At 47.3% G+C, this 14057-nt stretch overlaps 1 protein-coding gene across 1 annotated transcript; it reads right to left on the reverse strand.

Annotated features, from left to right (window-relative positions):
• Positions 1–12477: 12477 nt before the first annotated feature.
• HOXD4 (homeobox D4) lies at positions 12478–13816 on the reverse strand. The gene is made up of 2 exons (XM_053982559.1): positions 13399–13816; positions 12478–12994 (listed from the first exon to the last, which is right to left on the reverse strand). Exons 1-2 carry the CDS (start codon positions 13805–13807, stop codon positions 12690–12692), a joined length of 714 nt encoding a protein of 237 aa, XP_053838534.1. The 5' UTR covers positions 13808–13816; the 3' UTR covers positions 12478–12689.
• Between the last annotated feature and the right edge of the window lie 241 nt (positions 13817–14057).

A 14057-nucleotide genomic window follows, 5' to 3' on the forward strand; every position in this document is an offset into this window, starting at 1 on the left:
AATATTTGAAAGGTATCCGACAATTATAGTTCTCCTGCCTATACTTATGCAATACTAGGGGAGTACTCTTCTCTCGCAAGTACCGTTGGTCCCACCGAGTACCGTTGATCTGTTCTCTAAAATTCACCGGGAAACACATCTCTGTAAGTCAAAATAACCTCAGCGAGCTGCGATCCACGGCCGCTCTCGGCGATTTATCCCTTGTCACAGACCGCCGGGGTCCTTTTCTTTCCTAAACAAAAGCTTGAGATCATCTGTGGAGCTGACAGAATGGGAACGGTTTTTTCTCCTGGAAAATTTTAGTTTAAAAAGTCTGCAGAAATGGACGGTGGCGATAAAAATGAGTTTTAATACGATGTGATAATCTTGACGAGTCTAGGAAGTATTTTTGTCCAAATAATTCTGTCTCTCTTTTCCCACTTCTGTCATCTACATTTTCGGGACCGGTCTGGACTGAGGACTTTTGTTAGCACAACACTGCCTTAAGCGTAGGCTTTTATATGCCTTGTGAAATATAGTTCCCAAAAGAATACACAGAATCTTAAGAAAGAATATTGCTGTTAAGCTGTTAAAAGCCTTATTTCTTTTCTGAAATACCAACTGCTTGTGAACTCTGCTTGAACCTAAAAAGGAGGCTATGGGCCATAAATCACATGGACAATGCTCAACTGTTTGGTGGCTCATCTTTAGATCTTAAAAAGAGAGAGAGGGAGAGAAAGAGGGAGAGGGAGACCTATCCAGGGTTTGATTTTCCACGAGTGAAAGGCCCGGGGTGATGTTTTTATAGGTAACACCAAAGCAGGGGCTCAACACTTGGTGGTTTGGCCAGAAAAAGCCTACAGAGAGAGAGAAAAAAAAAAAAAAAAAAAAAAAAAAAAGTAACATCCAAATGGTGAGGCCGAGCCGTGGGAGGTGGGCTTGGAGGCACCGAGGGTAGGAAACCGCAAAGTATCCATGTCTGTGTTTCAGATTTCCCTTCTTCCTCTCCAGAAAGGTTAACCTCATCTGAACTGTTAGGCGTTGCACTTAATAATGGGATTTTTTTGTCCTGCCACTGGTTCCAGCGCTTTTGCGGGATGCCGGCCCTCTCACGGCTCTGCCTGGAGAGCTGCTGGGAGCCCAAGCGTCCACCCGCGCGTGTGCGCGGAACCCGCCTGGCCCAGGCTGACATCGGCCCGGCACTGCCAGTCGCTTTCCTCCCGACACTTTCATATTAAGCAGTTCTCCACTAAAACTTCCACTACACTTAATTCTGCTTCGGATCAATATCTAATATGATACCGAATAAATAAGAGGCGGTGAGAGCGGGCAGCGAAGCGGTTATTAAAGCAGCCGGAGCTCTCAGGGTGCATATCAATGCACCTGTCATTGCGGTTGTAGCAAAATTTATGACTGCTAGCGCCGTGGCAGTAAACGCTCCGGCCAGGAATGAAAAGGAAAACACTTCCCAAGCCCCGGCACTTTCAGAAGTGCAAAGCAGCCGGCGCGTAGGAGGGAGCCCGGCAAAAGAATCCCCGGCTCGGCACGTTTCCCGGCCGCCGGCCCGGGGCAGCCCTGTATATAAGGAAAGCGCTGGAGCCGCCGCCGGACCCGGCCGCAAGCAGGGCAGCTGGGCACCCACCGTTGGGGCTGTGCCTGAGCCGGGGGATGTCTCGTCTTTGAGAGCACTGGGGAGCGCGAAGGGTCCCTGCGAGACACGGAGCAGTGGCTGCCGTGGGGCCTCTTAAACCAGCTATGGAGCCCCTCAGGGAGCCACCCGCTCCCCGCGGCTGGGTCCAGGCCTTGGCTGCTCCCCAGCCGGGCTTGACTTCCGCGGAACAGGGGCGGCTTTCAGCGGGGCTTTCTGCGGGCCGTTCTTTATCTGACCTGTGGGGCGGCGGCGCGCCCGGGGTGCCGCCGCCGGCGGGTTCGACCGAGCATCTCTCCGCGCTCGGCGGGCATGGGCCGGGGCCAGGGCCGGGGCCGGGTTGTGCTCCCTGCGACGGGCCTGTCGCGACAGGGAAAGCGAGAGATGGATGGAAAAGGAAATTTAGAGAACTCACCAAACTTACGTTTTTTCTTGATTTTTGACTTTAACTGTGTGAGTAGGATCTTCAGGTTCCTTTGGATAATCCGTGGGCACGGACCTGCAACAGAAGTGATAACTCTCAGCGGAAACTGCTTTGTTTTGGACTTTCTTTCTTAGGACTTTGTTAATAAATGCACATCTCGTCCGCAGGCCCTCACCGTGTCTTTCCGTCCGCGTCAGATCTTTTACCAGACAAAGGATAGATGTTTCTCTTCATTTATTAATAGCGCTTTGAGAGAGGCGGGGAGCAAACAAACGTGCAAAATACTCCGGTTGCGAGTCGGAGCCGGGCCGGGCGGCCTGCGGCAGCCGCTCCCACGGGCCCCGCGCACCGGCCGCGAACCCATGCCTGCCTTCCCGAGCGCGCAGTCCAGCCCCGGCCGGGGCGCGGGGAGGCAGCGCACGGGGGTAAGGGAGCGCCTTTGCGGAGCAGCTGCGGGCACCTTCGAGGGTCACAAGCTCCTCTCCCGCCGCCCGCACCCACGGCTCGCGAGCAGCTCCGCGGAAACGAAGCTAGCGCGGGTCTCTCTCCATTTCTCCCCCCAGATACCGAATAAGACAGAGAGAAAGATAAGCGAAGAAGTCCCAGCATCGAAAATGCGCTGCAAACATTTGCGTCTCGAAATAAGTATTTTGCCTTTGTCTGTGCAATGTGTCGATTCAGGACTTTAAGAACTTAGAAGTGCCAGAAAATCCCCCACAAAGAAGCCCAGGTCATTATAAAGACGATATCTAGCCACCATAAGCCTTTGAAATGACCTTTGGCTCGTATAGTAATAACTCACCACTTAATGAACAACCAACGGAAGCGCCTCCGATAGCTCACAACACAACAGATCTTACAACTTTCCACCAAGTCTTCTCTCTCCCTAACCAAACTCAGTAGGATGCCACATTCCCCTTCCAAATCACCTTAATTTATGCTGGCAAACTGGAGTTAGGGAAGTGGAGCTTCATCATTACACATGATGCTCGCTCAGGTTCCTGGCCCAGGCCTGTCCCGGTAACGTCTTATATAATGTATTCACGTGGGCGTATGTCAACTTTAAGTGCTTTATTTTTTTTAAAGAGAATTCATTAGAAATAGCACTTTACACGGTGTACGAAGGCAACCTAAAGTGGGTTGCCCCTTAGCCCCTGAGCAGAGAGATCATAATATTGTAAACCGAGTCATTGTTAGCCGCTGTTGATTAACACGGTAAGTTTTCATTTTGTGCCTAATTAATTATCAACTTCTCATCCCTTTCCGAAGCAGCTTCTCAGCCTCACAAACGATAGCCTTCTAGCTCTAGACATGCTTTATTTAGCCAGAGCTTGGCCAAGTACCAAGACTTCCACGGCCACAGGAATAACCCCCGAAGTTTGTACTGTGGAGAGAGGAGTCTGGGCACGCTGGGGTTGTGCTCGTCTCCCAGCACTCGGAGATGTTGCCAGAGCTGAACCCAGGGAAATCTTTAGAATTATTCAGGCGTGGGACCAATATAGGTATTATTGAAATTTTAGGTGAAGTTATAAGTGAGTGCTTCCATCGAGCTAAATGAAATGCTGCTTGCAGTAATTGGATTCAGCTGACTAACTTGGCAGGCCAGCAGCTTGGAGGCATACAGCTAAGAAAAATGTTCAGTGCTTTTAACTTCTGATCGAGCAGAGCAACACGCAACAGAAAATAATAAATAAATAAATAAACACCCTAAAGTTCTCCTTCTCCTCTGGCCTCCCACCCTATTTCCTTCGGGGCACTCCGACCCCCGCCGAGGACTCGCCCGGCTGACTCGGGGAGGGCAGGGTCCGTTCCAACCTTACGCACACTCTTGCTCGACAGCACAGCGCTGGGTTTTACGCAGGGGCTTTACAACAGACATAACCGAGAGTTCACCCGGGCTCCAAGCAAGCCACCAGTCAGTAGAAAAAGACGTTCCTGGGAGAGTCGGGCTAGTTGCAACAGCCCAAGCGGGAGCTGAGCTGTAAATGTTTGCAGGGAGGTTGTGTGGTCGTTTCCAGACCCCCAGTCCGCCCAGAGAGGCACCGGTCCCCCCAGGCATCTTCCCACCGCCTTATTGATCAAACCACACAAATGCAGGGAAAGAAACTTCTCGGTAGATAAATATCAAGCCGTGCTTCAAATCGCATGTGTTACTCGAAGTCATGAGCATACTGGTAACAGTAGTACTAAAACAACTGCAGAAGGAAAACAACAGCCACTAAGGAACACGAATGCGCTGCCAAGGAAAAAGGTTCAGGAAGACACTTGGCACGAACATTTGAGAGATCCTATGTAGGGGCTACATTACCGATGAGCCTATTTTAAATCGCCCTTTACAAATCAACACGGCTACCCCCTGCCCGGCTAACCACGGCAACGCATTAACGTGATGCTCAATCTCACTTTGGCAATGGGAGCATCTAGCAAAGTTCTCTCCCTCATTTGTTTGCTTATTTGTAATTCCCTTCCTGAACCCACCGAAAACTGGGGAAAGGATAGGGTTAAATGTATTCCCCTAGCTTTTGGAAATGAGTTCACTTTTTATTTAAAGAACGTAATAAAAAGAAGATACAGCTTAAAACGTTCAAGTAGGTGGAGACCACTCCATACATTTGCAGCCACTATGGGCAGAGATTGCAAACAAATTCCAGACCGTCTCTGAGTAAAGGAGATAATACAGCCCCTGCGGTTAAACGTCCCATTTTGTCATGCAGTTGCTTACCTGTGTATCAATTTATCATAAACCTGGGTTCCTCACTTTTCAGGATCTGCGCTTGCAGTTCTTAGAATATATCCTTCACCCTTTGTCTGCAGACAATACTCTCCTAAACCTGATCTTGCGGTTTTACAAATATTTCCATACACCAGAATTCCCGATAGAACGAAAACAGGCTCAGGCTCAACTACCAATAAAAGAGAGCAAGTGGAAATCGGAATTTGTTGGGCTTTTAAAAAAAAAAATCAACACACAACCCTTTAGCCATCAGCCTCCTGGAACCAACGACAGCAATTGGCCGGCTCTTGTTTTGTTTTGGTTTTAAATCGTGCGGCCATTGATGAATTTTGGGGGCGAGCAGGAGAAATCCCTTTATAATCAGAAATATAGGCACTGCCTTAAAATACAGGCATATTGGCCCACGTGATCGCAGAGCAGCGCGCCGGGGCCGAGGCTGGCGCGCTCCCCGCGCCCCCGCGCAGCGGGGCTGCCGCGCCGGGCCCCGTGGGGCGGGCGGGCCCCGCGCCCCTGCGCGCCCGCCCGCGCTGCCCAGCCCGCACCGCGCCGCGCCGCTCCGCACCGCGGCCCCCGCACTTACGCGCCCCGCGGGGCTGGCGGAGCAGGGGAAAAAGGTGAATTCCGCGGGATGATCCCAGCGCGCAGAAATTCCCAGCGGAGACAGAGGAGGTATTTGGAGCCAGCTGCGGCCGGCAGCCTGTGCGGGGGGCAACTCCGCAGCAACTCTGCTCTGGCGAACAGGCGCTGGGGCCCACTGGCGTGCGCGACTTTTTGCTTTCGCCTTCTCCGGACCGGGAAGATGCGGGGCAGCGGGGACTACCCCTTTCTGGAGGCTAAACAAGCGCTGGGGGAAAAAAACCCTCACGACATTTGTGCGTGTGTGTGTCTGCCCTGGGCCGGCCTCCCTGCTATGTGTGTATGAAGAGACATGGAGTAAACCCTGTGTATATCTGTCATGTGTGCCCACAAAGCTCCCCAACAATACCAGTTAGGCAAAAGAAAAAATATATATATATTAGCTTCTCTGTTTGATTTTTTTGCAACATATCTGTAGCTATAAATACACCACACCTAATCTAACATCTGCTATGATTTCATTACCATCCAAAGCATGGGGATGTGACAGTAACGTATTACCTTACAATACTAACCGTAAGTGCATTGTAACATTTATCTAAATTACATTGCTTTTCCTGACTTTGCAAACCAGTTATAAAAAGATTGGAGTCCAGTGATGGAAACATAAGTTCAATGTAAATTATTGTGTATGGCTTCGGATTTATAATCCTATATTTCTTCGAAATGTTGCACTTAAATCTCGCCTCAAGTAAGAGGTAATGGTTCTTTATATCCTTTTCAGTCAGCCATATATTTTGGTGTCTGGGTAGTTTTGCCGAGCCCCCCGCGCTCGCGTGTCTGTGTGTACATACAGCAACCCCTACACGCACAGCGTGTTCTGCATACTTGTGTACATGCACACAAAGCCGAACATAATTCTGGCCGCTGTTTAGACATTTTGGATGACGGAGAGGTCTTTAGCTTCCTACACAAAAGTGAGAGGGGAAAAGCTGGACACAAGTAAAGAACACGAAGAGGAATCAGAAGAAAATGCCTTTTTGGACGGCAGTTCAGAACCCCCCGGAGAAAGCCTCACAGCCCTTTGGTGTCTTTTCAGAGTCTAGTGCTAAAAGAAAAAGAAAAATAGAAAGAAAAAGGAAAAAAAAATAAAAACAACAAAAAAAAAAAACACACCCAGACAAATTTAACGTGAAAATGGAGGACGGCTCAAAGAAAGGAGCACCTTCGCCACCAACACCAGAATTAAGATATCGTGAAGGGGACTAAAAAAGTATTAAGGAAATGTTAATCCTTTGGCTGGTGGGACTCCAGCTTTGCGCGAATTTGTCTCCAGTAAAGGATCTAAGACTTCTTCAATCGGAGCATATGTTCATAGAGCAATAAAACAGAAAGATTTACAGTCTCCGCCCGCCCCCCAGCAGCCTCGCACCCTTTCAGGAATTACTTATGATGATTTATAACAACAACTCCGGCAATTGTCAAACTGATAAAATAGCCCGGGCTATATGCGAGAATAAACGCTCTTATGGAAGGGTTGCGATTTATGTTCAGGTCCATTTTACTGCGTGTCTTGGTGGAGTTTGGTTTCTTTCCCGGCCCAATAGGATAATATAAAACTTCATTGATAAAAATGTAGGAGTTCTCGTGAAGCAGCGAATCTGTTCTTTAGTCACTACCACAGCACATAAACATTTATCATTTTTGAATAATTGAATTAATGTGTTATTGTTTGAATGTATAATTCATAACATAGGAAACTTTGTCTCTGTCCTGCCACCGAAACGGAAGCAATAAAAAGCTACAATCTAGGGTTTTTAGAAATTACTCCAGCAAGGGATAATAAAGAATATCCTGTTTGCAGGAGGTATTTCCAGCTGACTGGGATTTCACAGAGAAATCTCAGACTCGTCCGTATTCTATGGAGTTTATAGAGAGTGGCTTTGTATAAAAACAAAAATGCTGTTTTTCCCCACTCCGGGCTATTGATCGGGGACTCGCAAGCCGGCATGCCCGCTCCGGGGGCTGGATGCGGCCGGACTCCCCTGCAGCCCGGGCGGCCGGGGTAAGAGCGGGCAGGGCGGCCAGGGCAGCGGGGCCGGAGCCGGCCTTTGTGCGGGCGGCGGGGGAAAGGCGCGCCCGGCCCTGGCTCCGGCCCCGCTGTCAAAGACGCACGGCAAAATTTACGACCCCGCTTGCGAAGAAGCTGAGGGCCTTTCCCCGCCGCTGGGACCGGGCAGCGGCTGCCTTGACAGCCGCATTGTTTCCTCCGCTCCGCTCCGCGCCTCCCCGCGCAGGCAGCCGCGGCCGGAGCCGCCGCTCCGGGAGGCGGTCTGGCCATCAGCCTCCCTGCTCCGCGGCGCTCCGCGGCGCTCCGCGCTCGTCCTCTTTCCCCCGCTCCCTGGGAAGCAAAGGTCATCGCTTGCGCCCGGTCCGGTTCCCGGCCGCTGCCGCGCTGGAAATCAGGAAGCAGCGTGCCCTATTTGTCAAGTGTTTGACAGCTGAGTTCATTAAGGCTTAAATAAGGAGGAATAAAAGTAAAAAATATTTACGTACCGGGCGTCTCTTTTTCAGCAGCTACCCAAGAGCTAGGTGTGCAGGGAGAGGGACGGCACCCTTTGTATATTATATTCTTGGGATCTCTTCAGTTTTCAAGTCTGATAGAGTCCTTTGCTTGGCAGATTAATGACGACTCCGTGTTTCTTAAGGGACGTGCTGAATTAATTATTTCGCAAATCACGTGGTCAGGACTTGTAGAAATCTATTCTTATCATCTTCCTTGCACTTTGAAATTCTGCCTGTTATGACTGTTCCTAGCAAGATTATTTTGGTCTCTAGGCTTAGGGGGAAGGAGAAAAAAAAAAAAAAAAAAAAAAAAAGGAAAAAAGAATCAGGGGAAAGGGCTAACAAACATGGCCGTTGGAAGCGGTGTGGCTCTGCACCGAGAGGTCCCTATTTACTGTACTGTACAGTGAGTGGGGTTTGCTATTGACTCTGCCTTTCCTCTTCATTCTTACCTTAACGACTAGTGGTGATATAATATACAGAACTGTATTGATGTATCGGGAGTAACAGGAGGAGCCATAAAACAGCAGAGAGAGAAAGTATAATCACAAGATATGCCTCAATATTTAAACTTAGCGAGTGTGTGCTTAGAAAGGCAACCCCAGCCTCCCCTTGGCGCACTTGGGCAGTAAGGGCACATGGTTTCTGCTGGGCACCCTGCTCCCTGCCCGGGCTGAGACAGAGACTGTATTTTTGGATTCATGCCTTGACGACGCTCCAGGAGAGGACAAGCCCTCACTGACAAGTACTTATGACAAAAATAGTGCAATCAACTTCTGGCTGTGTTATCGTCTGAGATACTTACACTGGGAAGAAAAAAAAAATATGCTTGTCATAGGTGCATAGCAAAGTTTAAAGTCTCCAAGTTGTGTTTTCTTGTGATCTTTCTTTTATATCCGCTATCAAAGTGAGAGTTACTGCTCAGGAAAAACTACTCTCTGCATTGCAATTTCGAATTACCATTTCTTTATTTAATTGATTCTTTCCAGGACTCACCTAAAAGACACACATCTGTGTGGGCATCGAGGTGATTTCAGGTGTGGCTCTTTGCCTCCTACCACATATGCAGAAATCCAGGAGTCATTCTAGGAGGGCTTGTTAAATGCAAAGCAGCAGCAAATGGATGACAGGCACTTTTAACTGCAGCCCAAAAGTAAATATAGACTCCAGCTTGGCCTAGAGTCACACCATTATGACTGAGGCAAACAGCAAACCTGTTCAAAGGGACATTTGGAAGGATGCTATGCAGAGTCACTCATCTTTTAACACTGTAATGATGGGAGGGACCAGCATTTTCACAGAAGAAAGACCCACCTTGTAAGGACTGCTTGTTCAAGGTACAAACCAGAATCTATTTCACTACACCTTTTATTATTTCAGATGTGGAGGGCTTACATCAAAACTACAGGCGACAGTTAGTATAAATAACGCTTTAATCAATGGCAGCAAAACATCAGCAAAGTCTATAAAAAGCATCACACTTTAACAGAGATGAGAGTAGTGCTGGACAATGCGACCGTTTAACAAAGGCTCCAATGCACAACGTTTACCCGTGATAAACAAAAATAATCAGCTTTCCTTCATACAAAAAATAACTCTGGAGGAGGGTTACAACCATAAAAAAAAAAAAAAAAAAAAAAAAAAAAAAAAAAAAAAAAAAAAAAAAACTCAGGTTCCTTTTGCATGGGAGATAACGACCAGTGGGTGCTACTGGTCATTATTATACACAGTCCTGACCATTCAGAGCAATGGCAGCTGGAAACTATTTCTGTTTGGTACTCTCTGCCTCCAGTTCACATATCCTCCGATCTTACGGTGCAATCACACCTATGTGAACCTACAGTGCTCCAGCCTCGCTCAAAGGGGACGTGCAAACAGGGTTGTAAGAGCTGTGCCTGCTGAAGCCAACACTCGTCCTGGAGTTATTAACATTTCAAAAGACAATGAGACAAATTCTGCTCGCAGCTACATGCCTGTTTGACTTCAGTGGGCGGGGGAAGGAAATCTGGGAGCAGAAGTTGGTCCTTTAACTTCGGGAGCCATCTCGGTTGATTAGAAGCACAAAGCAAGGATTTGCTTATCCAAGGCCAGTATTTTCCAGGACTGTACCACAGATGCCAAAGTTGGTAGCTCTCTCTCGAATAACACTTTTGTCCTGCTCGCAGCCAACTTATAGGACTTTAGGAAAACAGCGGGGGTCCGGGAGGAGGATTTTCAAGAAGGGCAGCTAGAGGGATTTTACTTCCCCACACCCTTCTTCTTTATTTTAATAGATATGTATGAAGAGCAAAAGGATGGCTTTGAGCAGCTCTGGAGAGGAAAGGCCACTACTGCAGGACCCTGGTGTAACAAAACTTGAAAACTTGTCTCAGGAATTCCCTCCTCAAGCGCTGCTGCTAGCTGCTCTCCATGCTAGAGAAAGGGAAGGGTAGTTTGGGTCCAAAAGGTTAAGGGTTTAGAGGTCACTCTTCCCGGCTGAAATACAACTAATCGAATAGAAAATTTGTCCTCTGGGTGAACCTGTTCCTGCAATTTAGCCGAACTTCAGTAAAATACCTTTTCAGCTTCTCAACGTGAAGGCGTCAGAAAAAAGACGTCTTTACTATGTATGAACTCGGTGCTTTTTGTCATAGAAACAATGATGCGAATAATGCGGGAATATCCATCTTTAATATCACGACGTGGAGATATTCAAGTATTGCCATGTGCAAGTCTGAGAACTGGGCTAACCCTAAGGAAGAACAAAGAGTTTTCTCCAGGCTCTAAAACAAAAGACCAAGTCTTAAAGACACTTTGCGGACTTCAAGGGATGAGAAAAGGGCAGAAATTAACTGCTGGCCACAGTTAACGTTGCCGAATACACTCTTGTTGAAAAGCTCGCCTTTTATTTTCGAATTAATTCAAGCCCATTTTGGCCAGTGTTTTCCCGAGCGAGCCCAGAGAGCCGTGAGTTCTCAGTGGGAAGCATCCAGCCTGGAGAAGGGCACGTTAACTCACCCCCTGCTCTTTCCACCTCCCTTCAGTGTTTGTCGAGTTTCCTTCTTCGCCACTTTTCTCTTTAAAAAAGGGATCATCACCTCGTTACAATTTTGGCTATGTGGTCGCTTTCCTAGGCTGCCCTGAGGGTACAGGAGATAAGGGCTGAGCTTTAAAACCGCCTGAGCAGAGGTGTAAGTGGCTCAGGGAGCTGGTTTGGTTTGGTAGTTACAGCGCACTAAAACTTTGGCAACCAGCAGTCAGGGACAAATTCGTGGGTATTAGACCAGCTCTGTTCCCATCCAAGCCTTTCATCTTTCCTGAAAGCAACTTGCTGAGATTTCCAGCCATTGCAGTCATGTGTCATGGTTTGCTTAAAAACAATCGCTGTTCCAAAAAAAAAAAAAAAAAAAAACCAAAAAAAAACCAAACAGAAAACCAAAAAAAAACCCAAAAACCAAACCAAAACAAATAACCCCACCAAAACCAGAAAAACTCCACCAAAACAAAAAAACCCATACCCAATCCTAAAAAACCCACCCAAGCCTAAAAACTAAACAAACCAAAGCCATAAAAACACAGCATAAACCCAAAGCAAAACAAATCATCAACCCACACAGACTATCTCTCTCTAGTAGAAAATAAATTTAAAATCTGATTGAAAGAATGTGTTCAGCTTTCAGCTTTGAATGGCTCAGTTTATATCAGAAATTACATTAATTTTTCAGTCTGGGTTGCTGTTGTTTTTTGTGGGGTTGTTTTTTGTGGTCTCATCTCTTTCTTTTTCCTTTTTTTTCTTTCATTTTTTAAATGAGGTATCGATGGTTTAAAGCACAGCGCTGAACAGAGAAGATTTGGAAACAGATTTCAAGCCTGTTAGCTCTGGATGGCACACAGTAAGGAGCAGGGTCACTTTTTATATTCACAAAGATGGAAATTTAAAAACAAGGGTGGGGGGCAACAAGAAAGTTGTGTACGTTCAAGACAAGTAAACATTACATATGTGTTCATGAGATTGAGAAGGAAAAATACTGTATTTCAGCTCCCCTTCCTCTTTTTTGGTTTGACTATTTTTCTTTTTGTCTTCATTCTTCTATGCAACAAATAAATAAATACACTAACATTACCAGAACATAAAATAACCCGTTTTCACTTCATTTCTATGCACACTTTCTGAGACGTTATGGAAATGAGCAAGAATTTTCATTACACCGAGAAAGGTAAAGCAGCACAAAAAAAAAAAAAAAAAAAAAAAAAAAAGTTCACAATTACTAGTCTTTATGTTTGAATAAAAGACTACGCTATGAATTTCCTGTCCTCAACTTGCCCAAAATGCATTCTCCCGAATTGCATGGGATAAAAAGACAATTAAAAGTATAAATCCCAGAATAAAGCATCCAATCTTCACTTCAGAATTCAAAACTGAAACACAGGACAGTTTCATTTTCAATGATTTATTATTTTTTAAGGACAGAAGGTCTCATTTAATATTTTCCCAATTCCCACTGCCTGCATGATGGTTTGTTTGTTTTTCCCTCTCTTTCTTTCCCCCTTTTTTTTTTTTTTTTTTTTTTTTTTTTGTTTTCCTTTTTTTAGGTTGTGCTAGCAGAGGCAAATAAAATAAAGTCCAAAGTAGCGTCATTTCGTCTCCTTTGTACAACAATACCTTAAAGAAAGATGACAGTTTCTCGTGTCCTTAGCTGCTACATGCAGGTTCTGCTTGGGCAGTGTCAGTTATGTACAGTACTGGTCAGAAGCGAAGGATGAAATGGAAAATTTCACCTCTTCTACAAAGTTGTCAAGTCAGTCTGATGGTCCTTGGAACCAGTTTGTAAATGGGGGTTTGAACCAGAGGAAGAAGATCTGCCCTTCGTGTTGGGCAGTTTGTGATCTTTTTTCCACTTCATTCTTCTGTTCTGAAACCAGATCTTGATCTGGCGCTCAGAGAGACACAAAGTGTGGGCTATCTCGATACGGCGGCGCCTGGTCAGGTACCTGTTAAAATGAAATTCTTTTTCCAGTTCTAGGACTTGCTGTCTGGTGTAAGCTGTGCGGGAGCGTTTAGGTTCCCCTCCGTTGTAATTGGGATTCACTGGGAAAAAAATACGGAGAACTTTTACAAAGCTAATCTTGACTTGCCGGTCCGACTTTACAAAAGAAAACCTTATGAGCTGCGAGCATGTGGCCGAGCTGGATTCGTCCCAGTTGCTTACAATGGCCGGGCTGCTTTCCCCCTCGTTTGAGGCAGGCACTACGGGCACACGCAGCTAGGTAGGCTGGGAGCCTCTAGAAGGCTCCTAAAATGGAGTTTTATCCTGCACGGCAAAGCCCCGCATGGCCAACGGCCTATTTCCTCAGCAATAAAAATTTATGGCGAGTGTAATTGGCCACCTCGGTTTAAAAAGCTCGCCCACGAGCCTGGCAGGGACTCGGGAGAGCGCCGCTGAGGACGATCGGAAGCAGGGTAGAAGAGCAAAGTAAGAAGAGGATCCTTACCCGAGTTAACATGGACTTTCTTCATCCAGGGATAAACTACTGCTGGCTGCTTAACTGCGGAGCCGTTTGGGGGTTTGAGGGCCGGCTGCTGGCTGCAGGCTCGCGAGTTGGACATTGGAGGCGGTGGACAATGCTCTGCTGGGCCGGGGAAGTGGCTCGCCGGGCCGGATTGCTCCTGTCCGTGACCCCGCGGCTGCCCGGCAGAGCCCTGGGCATTGCTACAGCTAAAGGGCTGCTCGCTGTAGTTTGACCGTGGGTAGAGTCCCTGGTGCTGGAAATCAGCGCCCTGCGAGGCACTGTAGTACTCGGCCCCCTGCTCGCCCAAGTAGCTATTCTGCAAATATTCCTCGCAAGGAGGAAATTTGGGATCCACATACTTAGAGTTCACCATATACGAACTCATGGCCATTAATTTCTGAAGGTAGAAAATACTAATTTTTCTCGTGTTGTCTTTTTTTCCCCTGCCATAGAGCCCTCCTACTTGCTGTCAACTGAATAAAGTTAGGCGGGCATGTGACCGGCCCGGCCAATGGGGAGCCGGGCGCCCACCGCCGCATTTCCCCGCATTTCCAGCGATTCTACTCAATAACATCCCTCTAACTGAATGACCCCCCTCTCCGGCGGGCCGCACCCGCAAACCAGGTACCGGAGGTGTAGGG

This window comes from Vidua macroura, chromosome 7 (assembly GCF_024509145.1).
Source record: "Vidua macroura isolate BioBank_ID:100142 chromosome 7, ASM2450914v1, whole genome shotgun sequence".
NCBI classification, from domain to species: domain Eukaryota; kingdom Metazoa; phylum Chordata; class Aves; order Passeriformes; family Viduidae; genus Vidua; species Vidua macroura.

Excerpts from the sequence above, each read along its gene's own strand:
- HOXD4 (XM_053982559.1), bottom strand. The coding sequence starts at position 13,807 with ATGGCCATGAGTTCGTATATGGTGAACTCTAAGTATGTGGATCCCAAA. Across the intron at positions 12,995-13,398 it reads GAAAGTCCATGTTAACTCGG|TGAATCCCAATTACAACGGA; the intron begins GTAAGGATCCTC and ends TTTTTTTCCCAG.